General features: G+C 54.0%; 2 protein-coding genes across 4 annotated transcripts; both read left to right on the top strand.

Annotated features, from left to right (window-relative positions):
• On the top strand, positions 1,743 to 9,842 carry BPI (bactericidal/permeability-increasing protein). 2 transcript variants are annotated; one of them, XM_021416828.1, is made up of 15 exons: positions 1,743 to 1,934; positions 2,625 to 2,739; positions 3,103 to 3,231; positions 3,724 to 3,879; positions 4,278 to 4,341; positions 6,109 to 6,172; positions 6,322 to 6,557; positions 6,682 to 6,858; positions 7,072 to 7,131; positions 7,363 to 7,530; positions 7,713 to 7,780; positions 7,982 to 8,024; positions 8,334 to 8,397; positions 8,942 to 9,018; positions 9,288 to 9,842. In XM_021416828.1, exons 1-15 carry the CDS (start codon positions 1,820 to 1,822, stop codon positions 9,339 to 9,341), a joined length of 1,590 nt encoding a protein of 529 aa, XP_021272503.1. In that variant the 5' UTR covers positions 1,743 to 1,819; the 3' UTR covers positions 9,342 to 9,842. The 2 variants fall into 2 exon arrangements, with proteins under 2 accessions (XP_021272503.1, XP_021272504.1); XM_021416829.1 differs by having other exon boundaries at positions 1,750 to 1,934; positions 6,466 to 6,557.
• On the top strand, positions 10,164 to 17,615 carry CDK5RAP1 (CDK5 regulatory subunit associated protein 1). Of its 2 annotated transcripts, XM_021416826.1 has the most exons (14): positions 10,164 to 10,432; positions 10,998 to 11,101; positions 11,558 to 11,592; positions 12,161 to 12,261; positions 12,448 to 12,658; positions 13,474 to 13,594; positions 13,873 to 14,103; positions 14,350 to 14,447; positions 14,561 to 14,616; positions 14,733 to 14,863; positions 15,791 to 15,940; positions 16,639 to 16,779; positions 16,930 to 17,011; positions 17,320 to 17,615. In XM_021416826.1, exons 1-13 carry the CDS (start codon positions 10,204 to 10,206, stop codon positions 17,008 to 17,010), a joined length of 1,689 nt encoding a protein of 562 aa, XP_021272501.1. In that variant the 5' UTR covers positions 10,164 to 10,203; the 3' UTR covers position 17,011; positions 17,320 to 17,615. The 2 variants fall into 2 exon arrangements, with proteins under 2 accessions (XP_021272501.1, XP_021272502.1); XM_021416827.1 differs by lacking the exons at positions 10,164 to 10,432; positions 11,558 to 11,592 and having other exon boundaries at positions 16,930 to 17,615.

Genomic DNA, 18,560 nt, shown 5'->3' with positions numbered 1-18,560 from the left:
CCTCTCTGCTGGTGGCAGCGGGCTTGCTGCCTGGAAGCAGATAAAGAGAGAGTGTTCTTCCTGGCTGTGGAGCTGCTCCAAGTTCCTTCTGAACCAGCTACACTGCTTTCACTTTTCCCACCAAGTGCCCCTGGGTTTTTCCCTGTGTTTCCCCATGGCAGCATTTGCCAGACCGCAGCTCGGCTCTGTGGCCACAAGCCAAAGCCGGATCACGGGCAGCGGCGATGCCCTGGCACCAGCACGCGCTGCCCAGCCTCGGGGAATTCCCGCTGCGGTTGTGGCACCCATGGAGTGGAGCCCCAGCCCGACCCGCAGTGCCCCACGCACGCGTTTGCAGGATGGCTTTGGCCATTGCATCATGTGGGAGATGTGGAAAGAGCCCTGAGAGGGACCAGGAACTGCCCTCACGTGATGGGGAGCACATGGGGCTGGAGGAAGCTGTGCAGCTCGGTGCTGGCGTTAGAGGTGTTTTCAGCTGTTCCATGGCAAATGTGGGACTATTCGGACAGGCTTTGCGCTGTGAGAAAGGTTTTTTAAGTTCAACTTTAAAACTTGCTCAAACCCAGAAGGAAAATGTTGTGTTTATGCTTCCTCAATATAGTGCTCCCCGTGAAATTTCGTTTCTCCTCATGGAAGAGGTTCTGGTTCCTTGCTGCTTGTCTCAAATGGCGTTTTGAAACCGTTACGCAGCACGAACGCTGGGCTTTGGGGAGCAGGAGCCAGCAAAAAGCTGAAATGGGGCTTTGGCTTTTGAACTTCTCCTCTGCTTTGGGTGCACGATGAGCTCAGGGGTGGACTGGGGATGGGCCCAAGCAGTGTGTGGGCATTCCATGGTGCATGGCTCTTCCCGGGCTGTTTGCCCCACTCTGGTGGCCCAGTCACCACCAGACCCACGCTGTCCCTGTGTGCCTGCTCTGGTCCCACAGCTGCCGCTGTTCTGGGGCTCATGGTGCAGCCTCAGCAGCAGACCTGGAGGTGCATGGCACGGGTCACAGCAGATCTGGAGTGCAGCAGACCCAGAGATGTGTGTCCCGGGGTGCGGGATTCTTCTCCTGCCTGCAATCTTGGGCAGAGCTGGCTGGGCACGCACTGAGCTGGCTGCTTGGGGATGTGATGCCCTGGCCACACATTGGCCCAGGCAGCCTGTAAATGTTCCTATCCAAAACCGTGGGGAGGAAGGACAGCAGGAGCTGAGAGCTGATCTCCGTGTGCCAGGGGCTCCCACAAAGCTGTCCTGGGCTTTGTGGCTCGAGCTGCTCTGTGGCACACTTGTGTCAGGCTGCGGTGCTTGAGCAAGAGCCGCATTTCACAAGCGCTCAATGCAGGGATGTTGCCTCTGGCAACCAGAGCACTTCCCTGGATCCAGCACAAGATCTGCCCACATCAGCCCCTGTGGACTTCCTGTGCCGTGTACTGCTGCTTCCAGAAAGGGAAATGAAAACAGCCTAAAACTTCTTCCATCACCCTCATGGTGGTGGTGGGGGAGCAGCGGGGGCTGCAGGGCTCTGCAGGGAGCCCGAGGTGAGGGACCCTGGGCAGCACCCAGGAGTGGGGCAGCTCAAGGTTCCTGTTCTCAGGGCACAGCAGAGAGCCATGACAGTGCCCCACAAACCCAGCGGGTGCTGCGGGGGGGGGGCTGCCTGCTCCTTGCAGCCACTCCCTGTCCACATGGGAGCGGGCAGTGGGTGAGCAGGAAGCACAGGGCTGTGGGGAGGCCCCTCGGGCTGTGGCTGTGGCTCTGCATCCTGCCTCACCCGCAGTTCCCCTTTGGCGCGGGTATAAAGGCGGTGTGGGCAGGGAGCGCCGGGCAGCGGCCAGGATGGCAGCACGGAGCCTGGCAGCATTCAGCGCGGTGCTGGCTGTGTGTCTGGCACTCACCAAGGCCACCAACCCCGGCTTCGTGGTCAGGATCACCCAGGCGGGCCTGGACTATGGTGGGTTTGGCTCCTGATCTCCCTCCTCTCTTGCAGGTGCTGGTGGCCGTGGTGAGGAGCCGGGTGCTGACATTGCCCTGATGCACCCGTCTGCTCCCACTGCTGTCCCAGCGAGTCCCTGCAGTCCTGGGGGCTGCAGCCAGGTGCTGCGGGGGGGCCCAGCTTGAGGAGGTGTGGGGCTGGTGGGGCTGGGGGTCTGGCTTAGGGGCACGCATCCAGGCAGCCCTGAGCCCCAGGAGCGAGCTGCATGGGAGGAGGTGGGGAGGTGCCAGGAGCGCGGTGACAGAGATGGATGGGCACCGTGCTGGGTTTATTGAAGCAGGCAGGGCCCCAGCCCCAGCAGAGCTCTGTTATGGATTGAAATGCACTGCATGCACAGCTCATTGACCGTGCAGCTCTGCCAGCTGCACAGGAGGGGACGTGACTCCCTGCCCATGTGGGTGCAGAGATGTGGCACCCACCCCACTGTGCTGCCTGGCCTGCACCATCCCCAGGACCTGCAAGTGCACAGATACCAAATAGTATCCATGCTGGCTCTGTGCTGCAGCCAGCTCCAGCTCCAGCCACGAGGTGCGGAGCAGCCAGGCCATTCCCTGGGCATTTCTTTTAACCCTTTCACTGTGCTCCTCGGGCACGCTCCCAGCTCTCTGGGACAGAATGTGGCTGTGATATTGTCCCTGTGTCCCACAGCCCACCAGCACGGGATTACCGTCCTGCAGAAGGAGCTGGCCCAGCTGAAGCTGCCGGACATCTCAGGTGACTTTCGAGTCCGGCACTTGGGGAAGGTGCACTATGAGATCTCCAGGTGAGCCCTGCTCATAGCCACACGGGGCTGGAGGGGTTGCAGGGGACAGGGGTTCTCCCATGCCACCCCCAGCACGGTGCAGGCAGAGATGCTCTGATTTGCCCCCTGCCCAAAGCAGGGAGGAAGAGGACTTGGGTGACGGCACTGTGGATGAGGGCAGGTTTTGTGCAATTGAAGACCAAGCAGTGACTTCTGGTGAATGCAAGGGCGCAAGAAAGGACTGTGCTCCCAAGGGTTCTGCTTTGCACATGGGCAGGGAGGGAGTGGGGATGCGGTCAGCACGGTGCCCTCACTGCTTCCTCCCAGCCATACGTCCCACTCACGTGCCTTTCTTTTCTCTTATCATTTTACATTTCCTTTCAGCTTGAACCTCCGCAGTTTCCATCTGCCATACTCACGGATCTCCCTGGTTCCCAGCGTGGGGCTGCAGGTCGCCATCTCCAACGCCTTTGCCGAGGTGGATGGGAACTGGCGGGTGAAGTTTCACTTCATGTGGGTGCCCTTCCCATGGCTCAGGCCCTTCACTCTGCCTTTCCCCCTCTGGATCTGGGCAGGTTTCCCCCTTCTCCTTTGCCCTTGTGTTTTGGGCAGCTCTTGCTTTGTTACCTCCAGACCTGCTGACTCCCACAGCTGTGCTACAACCACATTAATCCCCATGCCTGCAAGCCCTGCCCCTGGGGAGCCCTGCAGGTGTCTCTCCCCACGCTGGGGCATGCAGCTGGGCAGTGTGCTGCTGCTGCTGCTGGGAAAGCTGCTGTGGGGTGAGAATCGCAAGCCAGATGGATGGTGGGGAGCTGTGCTGAGCTCTCCTTCTCTGCTGTACCCCCTGCTTGCTGTCAGTCCTTTCAGTTTAAAGGCTGCCTTTCCTAGCTTATATTCCATGAATTTGGTTTCCCTGGGTTTAAAAGCCTCAGTCCCCTCTGGATGCTCACTGTGAGGCAGGGCTGGAGGCAGGCTGTCCCTGTTGTCCTTGTTCCTCTGCAGCCGGGACCATGGATCCTTCAACCTGGAGGTGAAGAACGTCTACATCAAGATTGACCTGAAGCTGGGCAGTGACACCTCAGGGAAGCCCACCGTGAGCACTTCTGCCTGCAGCACCCGCATCTCCAGTGTCGACGTCCATTTCTCGGGCAAGTTCGGGTACGTAGCATCACTGTGAAGGACCAGAGACCCCACGTTAGCCCAGCAGAAAGGGGAAGATGGGTGCCAGGAGCAGGAGGTGGGCACCTGCTGTCCCTCACACACCACTGCTGGCAGTGTGCTTCCTTCCTATTCTGCACATTGCAACTCTGTGTGCTCAAATCTGCTCTGAGTTTGCCCTGCTGTGGCTGCACGTTTAATTGTGAAGCTTCCAGGCAGTCACGAGACTTGTTTACATGCTCTTTACAAGCAGCTTTGGTAGCAAATGTAAACCCTGAGGCAATGTTTAACTCCAGATTGCTATGGGAATGACATTCCCCTGCATCCCGCAGTCCCAGGGTCTCCTTTTCCTGCCCAAACCCTGAGGCAGCACCCTCTGACCCTGCTCCTCTCTGCAGGTGGCTGTACAACCTCTTCTACAGCGCCGTTGAGTCCAGGTTCAGGAAAATCTTGGAGAGCAAGGTATGTGCGAGCTCCAGGCTTCCTGCTCAGCTTTAGCCCTCGCTTGTAGCAGATGTTACAAGGGCTCAGGTCGCACACACGAATTTAACCAGAGCCAGAGAATGCTGCAGGTTTGGTGGAAGCAGGTTTTGAAGAGCAGGCATGTGCCAACCACGGTCCCTGCAGCATCGTGTGGATCAGGCTGGATTCTAAACCTGCAGCATTTGCCAAAGCCCGGTATAATCGGTTGCTAATTAACAAAGACTTTTCTTTCCATGTGGTCAGTTAATTAGATCTCATGCCTCAGCCAAATGCACTGTAGCAGAGGAAACATGCTCAGAGCTGCCCCTTCATTGGCCTGCACTCATTCATGCGTTTGGGAGCAATGGGGTAGAAATTCTCATCTCTGTATTTCAGTTGCTTGCCATCTTGTTCAAATGGGGGGCACCAGGGAAGCCCCGGTATCTCCAGCCCCATACAAAAGCCTGTATGCAGGAGACTTGCAACAAAACATGGAAACAAGCTGTTAGCAATAATTGCTACAAGGCTCGCTGGCACGAGTCGCAGCCTCCCTGGCCGTGAACCTTGCTCAGGAAGGAGGCAGCTGCAGAGCTGACAAATCCCACCCTACTGCAGGTCGGGCTCTGGCCCCAGCACTTGGCTCTGGCCGATGCCATGCAGGGCTCTCTGGAGGCACCCAGAGCTGTGGCAGGAGATGGGCTGGCAGTGGGCGCTGTGGGGCTGGGCAGGAGTGCTCTCATGCTGCGGTGCCTCCCAGAAGGAGCAGCTCAGGAAGCTGCCTTTGCAGCATGGCTGAGCCCCTTCACTGAGCATATGGTTCTTGGGGGCTTTCTCTGTGCATGAGGTGGGGCCAAGGAGAGGACTGAGAGCACTGCATGGACCTGTACAGCCCTGTCCCTGCCTGGCCCAGCCCCAGCAGCCCTTTCTGCAGAGCTAGGCAGTGCTGCCATGCCATGCCATGCCATGCCATGCCATGCCATGCCATGCCATGCCATGCCATGCCATGCCATGCCATGCCATGCCATGCCATGCCATCCCATCCCATCCCATCCCATCCCATCCCATCCCATCCCATCCTCCATTTCCTATTCTATTCTATTCTATTCTATTCTATTCTATTCTATTCTATTCTATTCTATTCTATTCATCCTGCTGCCAGCTGGATGGCGCCCACTTGGACAGATGCTGGCCTGATCCTGCACAGGGGTTCCCGTGCCATTACGACACTGGAAGAGGGTGTGCAGCTGATCCTGGCCATCTGCAGGACCACTCCCAGCAGTAAATTCCTGGCCAAGCGATCAGCATGCATTTAAGTACCCCACTAATGCTGAGGCTTTGCCTGCAGATGGCAGCTGCAGAGGGCTCTGCTCTCCTCCCCTGGCAGCACAGGGCTGCCCCACACGGGGGCAGATGAGCTCCTGCAGTTTCTTCTGCCAAATCATTGCTGCTCAGCACAATGTACTCCTGCAGGGATTGTAGACTGTAGGAAGAGTCTGAGGGCACACGTGAGATTCCTTCAAAGGGCCTTGATGCAGCTCACCTGGGTGGGAATCCTGCTCTAGGCAGATGGCTACAGGTATAAACCTTGCCTGTATCTCCAATAATTAACGTGTCACCTGGAATAGAAAAAAAACCATCACTATGCGCTCTTATTTCAGCTGGTTTTGCAAAGGACACACAGCATTGGGCAGCTGAGCAGGGCACATGCCTGAGGCTCCCACCCCAGCAGAGCCACACTGCTGAGCTCTGCTGCCTTTGTCTCCCCAGGTCTGTGACAGCGTGGTCAGCTCCGTCAGCGGCGACCTGCAGCGTTACCTCCAGACCCTGCCAGGTATCGCGCGGCTCCGCATGCAGCTCAGGGAGAGCTCCCTCCCAGAATTTCCCGGCCTCAGTGAGGGGACCCAGGCAGCGTCTCCAGGCCAGGAGTTAGTCTGCATGGCTGAAAATGAGGAGGGAAATGTCCCTTTTATTTCTAAACAGAAGCAAACGTGTGTGAAACCCCTGCCGCTCTGCTGCTCCGGAAAGCCAGGGCACGGCACTGCGCAGATGACAGCAGAGGCAAGCTGCTCCCGGCTCTGCTGTGCCGTCTGCCTTTCACTCATCCCTCTGCCCCATGTCTTGCAGTCACGGCCAAGATAGATGCCAAGGCTGGGATTGATTACTCATTGGTGGCACCGCCAGCGGCCACTGCACAGACCCTGGATGCGGGCCTGAAGGTGAGAGCTTGCCCTGGGCAGACTCGAGGTGGCTGATGCCATCATGGAGGCAGGTGGGATGCTGGGGTCAGCTGCCTCCTACAAATGCCCCCCAGCTCCTGCCTTACCCTCTCCCTCTTTCCAGGGTGAATTCTTCTCCCTGGCACACCGTGGTGCTGTCCCCTTCCTCCCACCACCACTGTCCTTGCCTCCTGACCACAACCGCATGGTTTACTTTGGGGCCTCCAGCTACTTCTTCAACACTGCCGGTTTCGCCTACCACGCAGCTGGGGCACTGGTCTTCGAGATCACAAACTCCATGGTGAGGAGGGCAGGCAGGATGGGGCTGGCTGGCTCCAAGGGCTCCTCTTCATCTCCTCTGTGCTTCCCTGTGGAGCTGCATGCAGGCGCAGTGCAGGGGCTGAGATGTGCTTGGTGCACACACAAGATGCACACATGAAGTGCACACACGAGGGACTGATCCTGCCCCAGCCCCACGCTGCATTGCCTGGCAGTGACCATCCTCCTCCCACAGATCCCGAAGGATGTCGAATTCCATTTGAACACCTCCACCTTTGCGGCCTTCATTCCCCAGGTGAGCCCCAGTGCTGCCCCCCAGCTTTTACCTGGCACAGGCTATGCACATGGTGCCCCCCAGGAGCACAGCCCTGGGTTGCCCATTGTCGGGAGCAACCTCAGAGCAGGGGCTGCTCATCCCCTCTGAGTGCAGCATCCCCACAGGCTGGTGGCATGGGAAGGAGCTGCAGGAAGCTCTGTGCTCCCGTGGATGTGCCATGGTTCCTCCCCTCTCTCTGCTCCCTTGCAGCTGGACAAGATGTACCCCAACATGCTCATGAAGCTCAGGCTGTCTGCTCCCTCTGCCCCGTTCCTGAGCATTGCACCAGGCGGGATCTCACTCCAGCCCGTTGTGGACATCCAGGCTTATGCCATCCTTCCCAATGCCAGCCTAGCCCCTCTATTCCTCCTCAGCTTGGTGAGTTGGGACCTGGGCAGTGTGGGGATATTGGTCCTGGACAGGGAGTCCTTCGAGATCACAAATCCCAGTTTTCATACTGGGTGCACACGGGTCTCTGCATTTTGGCTAGTCTGAACCATTTCCCCTGCACATGTGTAGGGGTGAAGTTGGTAGGCACTGAGCTCTGCCTCCCTCCCCAGACAGGCAACGTGTCCGCCACCATTGATGTGAAATCCGGCCACATTGTTGGGAACCTGACTGTGGGCAGGTGAGCTCGGAGCAAGACAGCTCCAGCGGGAGCCGCTGCCGAGTGGTGGCCAAGGGCAGTGAGGTGGGGGTGTGCTGGGAATGGGACCTACGATGGAGGCAATAAGCTGGGCCCTGGAGGGAGCGGGACTGGCACAGGCACTGAGGGTACACCTCCCTCCCTGGGACAGCCTGCACAGCACCACTTGTCCTCTCTGCACAGGATGAAGCTCTCTCTGAAGCATTCAGATGTTGGCACTTTCAAGGTAAGCTATTCCTGACCATGGCCAGAGCCCCCAGCATGGAGGTGAGAGCCTGCCAGGGGCTGTGGAGGTGGCTCACCCCTCCCACATACACCAGGATGGGACCTGGCGGTGAACTCCTGTCTCAGCCTGGGAGCAGGAGCGGAGTCACCATTGGCTCTTTCATTTCCCACCCCACCAGCATCATACAAAGCTGTGGGTCTCTGGTGGAGCCCGTCCCAGCATCTTCTTCATTTTCCTCCACCTAATTGTCCTCCAGGGTCTGGTCACTTGTTAAAACTCTTTTCCTTTCCTCTCTCTCCGCAACTCCAGGTACGAATGCTGCAGTCAATAATGAATGTATATGCCTCCAGTATCCTGCTCCCACGTGTTAATGGTAATAACCTGCTGGGAGGAATGGGGCTGCTGGAACAGTCACCAGCCAGGTCACTCTGTCTGAGCAGGCCCAGCTTGTTAATTAAAACCCTGTTGCCAGGCCTGCTCGGTGGGTAGAACCTGCAGAGAGAGAGGAGGCAGCAAAGTGCCCAGCGTGTTTGGGGCTGGCAGAGGCAGGCTGTGGGTAGCTGAGTGCAGGAGCCTCTTTCCATGCTGTGACATGCGTTCAGAAGTGAACACAATGGAAAAAATGAGTTTGACCCACATCCTAATGCTTTCCAGACCCTCTCCCCCACTCACTGCTTTTCGTTACTGCTGAGCAAATCAGCCCAGAGCAGGGATGGTGGCTGCCATGGGTCTGGGGAGGGGCAGCACAGCACAATGTGCATTCCCAATCCTTGGTGTAGCCTGGAGGAACATCCTCTGCCTACCCAGGGCACTGATGGGGAGAAGAAAGGGTTGGGGGAGGAAGTGTCCACTTGTTTTGCACAGCCCCATGCTCCCCACTCTGGTCCCAACGTAGCCACGTGTGTTGTCTTTTCCAGAGAGGTTAGCTGAAGGCTTCCCACTGCCACTGCCAGACCGAATACAGCTCTCCAACATCCTTGTGCAGTTTCACCAGGTGAGTAGTGGGGGGCCCTGGACAAAGCCCATCCTGGCAGCAGAAGGAATCTGGTGCCTTGAGGGGCCTGGGGAGGTCCCAGAGGAGTGCCCCTGGCTGGATGCTGGATGCTGCTGGCGGGGTGCAGCTGTGAAACATCTTCAGAGCCTTTCTGAAGCTAAAATTAGCCACCGAAGATGGCAGCAGCACAAAGCGGGCGGGTAATGAGAAGCGGGGCTGAAAGCAGCTGCAGGGATGCCTCACAACCCCCTCCCCTCTCCTTTTCCCAGAATTTCCTGCTGCTCGGAGCAGATGTGCACTACACGCCCCGGGAGCGCAGATAAAGATGACGAAAGGGGCCCTCAGCACCGAGGACAGCCCGTCAGCCTGCCTCACACTGTCCCTCCCGGGAGACCCGGTTCCCGTTCCCGACTTTGGTTCCCAGCCCCGGCTCCAGCCTCAGCTGCTCCCCCCACCATCCTCGCCGCTGAGACAGAAAACAAGTGACCCTGCCAAGCCTGACTCATCGCTGGCCCAGCACAAACCGCAGACGCGCAGGCGGAGGCCAAGGCCGAACCCCACGACCCAGGCTGGGCTGAGGGGCCCGTCATAGCCGGAGGGACCCTGCACCCCCCAGGGCCCTCTCCTGCCCCAGTCCCAGAGAGCCACAGTCGCACAGCGGCTGCTGGGACTGACAAGGCCGGGGCTAGGCCTGGCAGCCGCCCCTTCGCTTTCTCCCTGTGCTTTGCTTTCACTGAGTGGTGCTGCTCTCAGCCGGGGGGGTCCCAGCGCCCAGGGGAGTCGCCGCTCGGAGCCCCCACATAAATATATCACTGTGAAACTAGCAAGCAGTGTGGCCGAGGTGTTATTTGCTGCCTCCCAGCACGTTCCCCGAGGGAAGGGAGGTGGCTGGGAGCGCCTTTGGGGGATATTTTTATCCCCCTCGTCGTGTCGAAACACCACGGAAAAATCATCTTTTCCTTTTTATTTCATTTTTTCCCGTCGCGTGGTCGCCCGCAGGGATCCGGCTCCGCCCGGCGGAACGGCATTGAAGCGGAACGCGAGGGCGGGGCTGCGCGCTGGGGGGGACGGTTTGGGCGGCGCACTGCGGCGCCGCTCTCGGGAAGCGCCCCTCGCTGGGCGGCGTCGCTATGGCAACGCGGCCTGCTCCCGCGGCCTAGCGCGGCCTCCCCGCTGGGCTCGGCCATGCGGGCTTGGGGGCGCGCGCTGCGGGCGGCCGGGCCTCTCCGCTGGGCCGCTGCCCGCCCCGGGGCCGCCCGCAAAGCGCACTGCGGGCAGAGCGAGCGGCCTCGGGGCCGCAGGGCCGAGCTGCCCGCGGGGCCGGACCTGAGGCACTTCCTGAGGGGGGCCGCCGCGTCGCCGCCCGCCGGGGAGCAGGAACCCGCGCAGAGCTCTACCTCCGGTCTCGGGAAAGGTCGGTGTGCCGCTATCCTGCCCCCGCTCAGCCCCGGCGCACAGCACAGGCGAGCCTAGCCCAGCCACGGGTGCTGCTGGAGCTCATGGTGCCCACAGGCAAAGCAGAGCGGGGCTGTGGGAGTTTGGGCTCAGAGTGGTTCTTGCAGTATGAAAAGCCCAGCCTGGCGGCCTCTTACTCGCTGCTGTGCCTCCCTGGGGTCTCTCCCTGCCGGCAGGGCTGTGCCCAGCTCCAGGCTGCAGTGCCCAGAGGAGGGGGGGCTTTCATCGCCAGCAGTGCCGTGTGGCAGTACTCTCATTGCTTCTTTGCAAGCCACAGTCCAGTCCCGCAGTATTGCAGTGATGTGTTTTGAGGCACTCAGGTTTCCCAACGCCACTAAGAGCCTGTCTGTATTTTTGGATCGCTCTTTCTCCCTGTCGGGAATGTACTTTTTATGCAGCTTTCCTGAGTCTCTTCTGTTGTGGAACTGACGCTTCCTTCCTATGGAAAAAGTCATAGAAACAGCTTGTAGATGAGAGAGGTTCACTGCAGTGTAGTATCACCCCTATCTCTGCCTTTGTTGCAGTGTACCTGGAGACCTATGGCTGCCAGATGAATGTCAACGACACGGAGATTGCTTGGGCTATCCTGCAGAAGAGCGGCTACACGAGAACGAAGGAAGCAGATGAGGTGAGGCACCTTGGCAGCTGTCTGTAACGAAGGCCCGAGAGGGCTTCACACCACCGTCAGGTCCCAGCTTTTATTGTGAGTTATGGTCACACAGGGCAGTGAGATTTTTGCAGTCTAAATTCTGTGCAGGAGAGTAAGCTACTTAACAAGTGTGCTAAAAAGCTGTGGGTTGTTTTTACCACTTTAAACTGCTGGGTTCTCTCAGCTGGAGAGTGGATTGGGCACGGCAGGGTGCTCCTGACTCATCTCTGGGTTTACTTCTGCCTCTCAGATGAAGGCTTTGCTGAGTTTTCCTGTGACTTTGTTCTTTGAAATCCACTGAGCATTTAGGCAGATCTTTTCCTTTGAGTTAAGTGATTTTTATAGTCTGCCTCTTCAGGTTATATGTGCAGGGCATTAGTACTTATCATTTGGCTTTTACAAATTCTCCTTCCTTTTATGTGATCTTCAATCTAGGCGGATGTGATTCTACTTGTGACCTGTTCTGTTAGGTAAGGAAACTTTTGTCACTGCTATTTTTTGGTAGCTTTTAAGGAATTACAATTTGAAAACCAAGGCAAGAAGTGAGTTATGTGATGAAAACAGCACACAGATATGAAAGAACACATTTGGTTTAGAGTAGAGCTAGCTGATGTTACAATATATAGCATTAATTGTGTGATAGATTATGGTATAGTGAGAAAAACTCTTTGGTGTGTGCTATGTATATACTTCATGAGTAGTTAGAGATCCACACACATTTGTGCTTGTATGATTATTTTTTTTTGGTCTCATCTTCTATTGAAGTGACTGTAGCACAGGAGTATAGGGTCTGTCCTATTGGGAAATACATTTAGGGTTGATTTGGAATATAAATATATAGGGAACTTTGTTTTTCTATGTGCATTGTCACCTGCAACGTAGCTCCTGTTTGTTCTTTAAGACACACTTTTTTCTCTGTAAGAGCTGAGTTGTCAGTCCCTGAGGTGTTTCTGCACTGTAGATGTTCCAAGCAGCTCTGAGTTGGAGAACTATTAAAGTGCAGTAATGGGAATAACCCCTGTTTTCCCATCTTCCCAGGGAGAAGGCTGAGCAGGCTATCTGGAACCGCCTGCAGCACCTCAAGGCTCTCAAGGCCCGGCGGCACCAGGCGTGCTTGCCTCTCCGCATTGGGATTCTAGGTATGAGGTGGGATGTGTGGCAGCAGGGAGCATAGGCAGTTGTGCCACGTCCCATCATGCTGCAATTCCTCTTCCCTCTGGTGGAGTCAAGCCTTTTCTGCTGGGAGAAGGCAGCTAGGGAAAGGGTGCAGAGCACTCACTGAGGGTGGGCACTTCCTCACAAGTATCCTTCTCCTTTGGTGGCAGGATGCATGGCTGAGAGGCTTAAGGAGGAGATTCTGCACAGGGAGAAGCTGGTTGATATCGTGGCAGGCCCTGATGCATATCGGGACCTTCCCCGGCTGCTGGCCGTGGCTGAATCTGGGCAGCAGGCTGCTAATGTCCTGTTATCACTAGATGAGACTTATGCAGATATTCTGCCTGTCCAGACTAGCGCAGGTGGCAAAACAGCATTTGTGTGAGTACCTTTTTTTTTTCTGTGTGTATTTCTGTCATTCTGGTTTGGAAATGTTGCTGTGCTGAGCAGTCATGTCAGTGACAGCAGCTACCCGAGAGAGGCAATGCCTGGCTGCACTCACTCCCCCAGCCCAGAGGCAGCAGCACACCAGACTGTGTTTGCTGTCTTTTTGCTGTCTGACTGAGTGCTGGAGAGACTGACCTGTGCTCTGGCTGGCTGCAGGCTTCTCTTGCTGTCCTCTGAGAATGCTGCTTGTCTAAGCACGGTGCTGCAGCAAGTGAATTCTGTCCCACTGATGTCTGTGCCTTTCAAGTCTGTGCCTTCTGTCATCTTCCTTCTGCTGTGTTCTGTCTTCTAATCCTCCATGCATTGTAATTTTTGTTGGTTTTATTTCCATTTGTTCAGATTTGGTAATAAGATTCCCAAATAATGAAGTCAGATTCTGCTAGGTATGACCTTAGTGTACAGAGGAATAGTTTTCACCCTCTGCAGGTGCAGAGTGCAGAAGGATCCTTCATCCCTACCAGGTTGCAGTGCACGTCTGTGTCTTATCAGTTGCTTTCCAGGTTAATTGTTTGGAAATGTACATGGAAAATTATGAGGTGTTAGCTAGGGGCAAGCAGAATTCAGCTCTAATTGGAATGATGTGTAAGAGAAAGCTGCAAAGCTGTGTTCAGAGTTGGTGCTGTGTGTGCTGCAGACAAGTGAGTTGGCCGAAGGTAGCAGTGCTGGGAAGGGTGGATGGAGGGCAGGATGCAACATGGATGATTCTTCCAGAGTGATCATGGTGTGACCTGTGCTTCACCTCCCGGCAGGTCCATCATGCGGGGCTGTGACAACATGTGTAGCTATTGCATTGTGCCCTTCACCCGTGGCCGTGAAAGGAGCCGCCCCATCGCGTCCATCCTGGAGGAAGTGAAGATACTCTCAGATCAGGTAGGGCAGAGCCTACTTCCACCTGTCCCAAATGATGTGCGGGTTCTCAGTGATAGCTTTGACCAATGAGACAGCCTTCATCTCTGGAGATGAGGTCACTGTGGGCGTCCACCAATTGCTACTTCATTCCCCTTGTAATACTCTTGAGACAGACAGGGAAGAGAGGGATCCCCTTGGAGACTCCTCCTTGAAGTAAGAGAAGAGCCATGGCTGCCACTGCAGCTTAGCCATCCTGTCTGGATCATAATTTTTTCTTCCCTCTCTGTTTATCTTTGTAGGGGGTGAAAGAAGTGACCCTTTTGGGTCAGAATGTCAACAGCTTTCGAGATATGTCTGAGGTGCAGTTTCAGTCAGCTGCTGCCCCAGTCCTCAGTCGTGGCTTTAGCACTGTCTACAAAGCTAAACCAGGAGGCTTGCGTTTTGCACATCTTCTAGACCAGGTCTCTAGAATTGATCCAGAAATGAGGATTCGTTTCACTTCTCCACACCCCAAGGATTTTCCTGATGAGGCAAGTATGAGATAAAAACCTGGACCTCTATCTTGCAGGCAGACAGCTGTGAAATGTTAGATACGGGTTGTGCTTCCTTCCCAGAGGTAGCAAAGAATCACAGGATAGGAGCCTAGGAGGGGAAATGTGTATGCTAAAGCTGGCAGTTTTTCAATCTGCTGTCTTTTATCTGGGGCAGACTCTTTCCTTTAGCACTCTGGTAGAGCTGAGCTATCTATGATACTGTCTCCCGAACGTGCCTCACAGGTCCTGCAGCTTATCCAGGAGCGACACAACATCTGCAAACAACTTCACCTCCCAGCCCAGAGTGGAAGCACACGAGTCCTGGAGGCCATGAGACGGGGGTGAGCGATGGCCATGGGGAGCCCTGTGCCCTGCTGCCTGATTTAGGGTGCTGGTTTCTCCTCACCAACATCAGAGTTTTCTGATCAGCAAATCCTTGTGCTGTTCATTGCAGATACACAAGAGAAGCATACTTAGAGCTCGTACACCATGTGCGCAACACCATTCCAGGTAGGGACTCCCTTTAGCTTGATCTGAGCTCAATACAGCTGTATCTTACTGTCCTTTCTTGAATGAAATGTTCCTCTCTTCCTTGAGTGAAGTGTAAATCTGCATCTCTGTGACAGGAGTGAGTTTAAGCAGTGATTTCATTGCTGGTTTCTGTGGGGAAACAGAAGAAGATCACCAGCAGACTGTGTCCTTGCTGCGAGAAGTCCGCTACAATGTAGGCTTCCTCTTCGCTTATAGCATGAGACAGGTGAGTGCAAGATCTACTGGAAAAGAGTCTTTTCTGTGGGCATCTCCTCTAACTCCTTAAGTGCTATTTCTCACAGTAAGACAGTAACAGAGCCTGTTGAAAACAATACCTAGAGATGTGGTATCTTGACAAATTTTTTTGCTTGCGTGCAACATTTCAAGTATATATGGTGCTGCAAGAGCCATGTTTATGCCAGAAAAGCTTCCAGCTTTCCTTGTGCAAGCATCAGGGTTGATTACTGATAGGGCAGCCTGGTTTTGCGGGTGTCCTAGAGTGATTGCAACAGAGCAGCTGTGCAACAAAGCAACAAACCTGGCTGCAGGTCCATCTTTCTTTGCTGATGGAAAGTTGTGCTGATGTAGCTGGGCTCAAGTCCAGCTATAGAGACTTTTTGTCAATCAAGTCTGGAGAGAACTTATGTATTTTCAGAAGGTATTTCAAGGAGAAAAGTTGACAGTTGACAAGTTTTTATTAGAATGCTCTCCAAAGTGTAAGATGTTGATAGGAGAAGAGGACAGGAGGTTGGGAAACATAAGGAAAAAAGGATTATGGATCATCTTTCAGCACAATGGGAGTAGAGGTGCTAGAATCCGTTGCCTGTCCTTGTGAACAGCCAGGCAATGCACATATCTTGCATAGGAGCTGCAGTACTTCTGCCTCACACAGCCACAAATACTCTATGTCAAAACTTCTACCAATATGATGGCCCAGAAAGAATAAGAGGAAATCAAGGAAGTTGCTGGTTCTTAGGATCCTGTCTGAGCAGCACATCTAATGCCTGGAAATGTTCCTCGAGATTGCAAGGAGGAACTGTAGAGCATAGAAATGTGTTGCTTGATTGAAGAGTAGCCCTGCTGGCTGAGATCAGACACGGCTCTGAAATCACTTTGGTTGCTGAAGGGCCATGCTTGCTTCTGTTGTTTACAGAAAACTCGGGCGTATCACCGGCTGCAGGATGATGTGCCTGCAGATGTGAAACGGAGGCGGCTGGAGGAGCTCATCACTGTCTTTCGAGAGGAGGCTGCAAGGGCAAATGAGGCCATGGTGGGCCAGTCCCAGCTGGTGCTGGTGGAAGGGGTGAGTGTGCTTGAAAGAGTTGTCTTTTTGCCCTCTTGTTGTCCAAGAGGCTCTTAGTCTGTACGCTGCAGTCATCACCTCTGCCTTCGCTTCTTGCCTTTCCCCACACAATCCTGATACTTCAAGGTCCCCTCCAACCTAAGCCATTCTATGATATTCCAAGACCAAGCATTCAGCTTGATTTTTCCGCAGCACTCAGCCAAGCACAGAGTGGTGCCAAGTAAAGTTGCATTCCCTCTGGTCTGGGGTTTTAGCGACTTTGCTTCTTAAAAACCTTGGTCTGAATATTGGGAAACTTCATAGTTGGGATGTTGTACAGCAGTCTGTGAAGAGGTAACTGAACGAGGCTGAAGTGATTTATTATGGCTTGGTAGCAAGGCACAAAAAACAGGTTGGATCTTTCATACATTTGTGAAGGAGAGGCTGCTTTCTGAAGGGGTGATGGTCCTGGAAAGGAATGGGATAGGTTAGAGATATGTCTTTGTCCAAACATGGAATGAGTGTAGGCTTTCAAACATTGCCTTTAGTGCGTGTCTCTCAACAGCAGCTCTGTCCACAGGGCATTGTTACATGGCATGCTTAATCGTGTGGAATTGGGATTTTCGTACTGACATTGGTGCTCAATTCCTGATGCAATAAAGCCCAGGAATGAGCTGAAGCTATTGCCATGCCAGTAATGTTTCCTGTTCTCCTTGCAGCCCAGCAAGCGCTCTGCCTCTGAGTTGTGTGGGAGGAATGATGGCAACATCAAGGTGATCTTCCCTGATACCGACACAGAGGATGCTGGGGGCTGCAAGGCTCTGGTCAGAGCCCAGCCAGGCGACTATGTTTTGGTGAAGGTGACCTGCCTCTAATTCTTGTTTCCTTAGGCTCTTTTTTTTTCTGCGCAGTGCTGTTTCCTACAGCAGCTGTTGCCAGGAGAGCCTAAAATTAGACTGGATCCTCCTCAGCCTTTTTGTTCCTGAGGAATGTTATGCTGTTTCTTTCAGGTAACCTCTGCCAGCTCTCAGACCTTGAAGGGAGTTCTGCTTTGTCGTACCACCCTCTCCCGCTCTGCAGCTTGTCGTTGAGGTATCCTTGCTGCCAGTGGACAAAAGTAGCACATTTTCTCTAGGAAAAAACAGGGAAATTTGGTTAAGTGGAGATGGGGCAGAAACAGGACCTATTTATTTATTTATTTTATATAATTGGGTCTCTCTCCCATTTGGCAATAATACGCCCCTTACAGATCTGTGCAAGTTCATAGGTAAAAGGGATGGAAGCTGTGCATTCATGTACCAAACCCCAGTACTGTATGATTTGGAGTCTTCACTTGCTGTCAGGCCTGCCTCACCTTTGCAGTGCTGCAGGTTTCTCATGGATCATGTCCTCTAATGCAGCCCAGCCCTGAGAACTTTGTCAGCAGAGCAGATCGTTCCTCCTAGCTCAGCTGAATTTAGGAGCTGCAAAGACTGGTAGCACCTGGAAAACAAAACTCCAGGAACTTCCAGAGGATCACAGGAGAACTGCCAAAGGAGACAGATAACTTGAAGAACAGGATAAGATTGTGATGGATTCTTACCAAATAACGATAACCTCCTCAACTGTGAAACACTTGGGAAGTAAGACTCTGCACTGTGCCTGTATGATGGAATGTAGTGCCAAAGTGTGGAATATAAAATGTTTTTTTAATGAGCATGAGTGGTGCTTTATGTGGGGCTGAGGGAATACAGCTTTGCCCTTGCTCTGGGATTGCTTGGTTCTGTGTTGGAAGGGATTTCCCTGTCTCCAGGCCTAAGGGAATGAATGCATGGGAAGAACTGTCTTCCAGCTGAGGGTTCTCTCTCTAGCCTGTTAAATCTTTAACTACAGCTTTGTACTCATTTGCTGTGGTAAGTCTTTCCTTTTGCTTCACAAGGGGGAAGAAATTGTGCCGATTTAAAAGGCCGATGACTTTGTAAGCACATCTTACAGTTGCTTGTTTTTATCAGAGCCTGCAGTTGGCTGTGGATGCATTGTGTCATATTCCAGCCTGGGCTGCTAGATTAAAACAAATGCCTGTAACCTGCACTTGTAAGCAAACTCTCCTCTGAGATTTGAGGAAAAAATCACACCTTTCAGTACTGATTATTGTGTTACTAAAAGAAATCATTGTAAAAAACTCTGGCCAGAGAGATTTTGAAGGAGCAGCTGATCAACCCTCAACAGAGCAGTCACTACATGAATTTACAGAATTTTTAAGTAAGCATGAAACCCTTTTGCTGGAGAGCTGAGCAGGAGAGAAGACTTTATCTGGGATATAATTGTATCTCTTTGAGAACAGCATGGCTCAATGAATATTCATCAGACCTTAGCTTAAGAAACAAATACATTTTTCTGATGATCTCAGAGCTGGTTCCCATGGAAGTGAATCTGCACAGTCAGCAAGGATGAGCGTGGGTTTTGAGGTGCTGAGAAATACTCAGTGTCTTTCTGCCATCCTTTGTCCAGCTGAGAAGGACTCATAGACCCAAACTCCCAAACCAAGGCTTAGACCTCTGCTGTCGAGCACGGAGCACAGGCTTTGCAGTGGGTTCTTAAGGAAGAGGCAGCAAGAAGCTACTGGGTTTGAAATACCAAAGGAAGGGGGCAGGGTGTATGC

Source organism: Numida meleagris, chromosome 19 (assembly GCF_002078875.1).
Source record: "Numida meleagris isolate 19003 breed g44 Domestic line chromosome 19, NumMel1.0, whole genome shotgun sequence".
Classification (NCBI taxonomy): domain Eukaryota; kingdom Metazoa; phylum Chordata; class Aves; order Galliformes; family Numididae; genus Numida; species Numida meleagris.
Note: the sequence above shows the minus strand (reverse complement) of the source record. Positions and strands in the feature narration are given on the sequence as shown.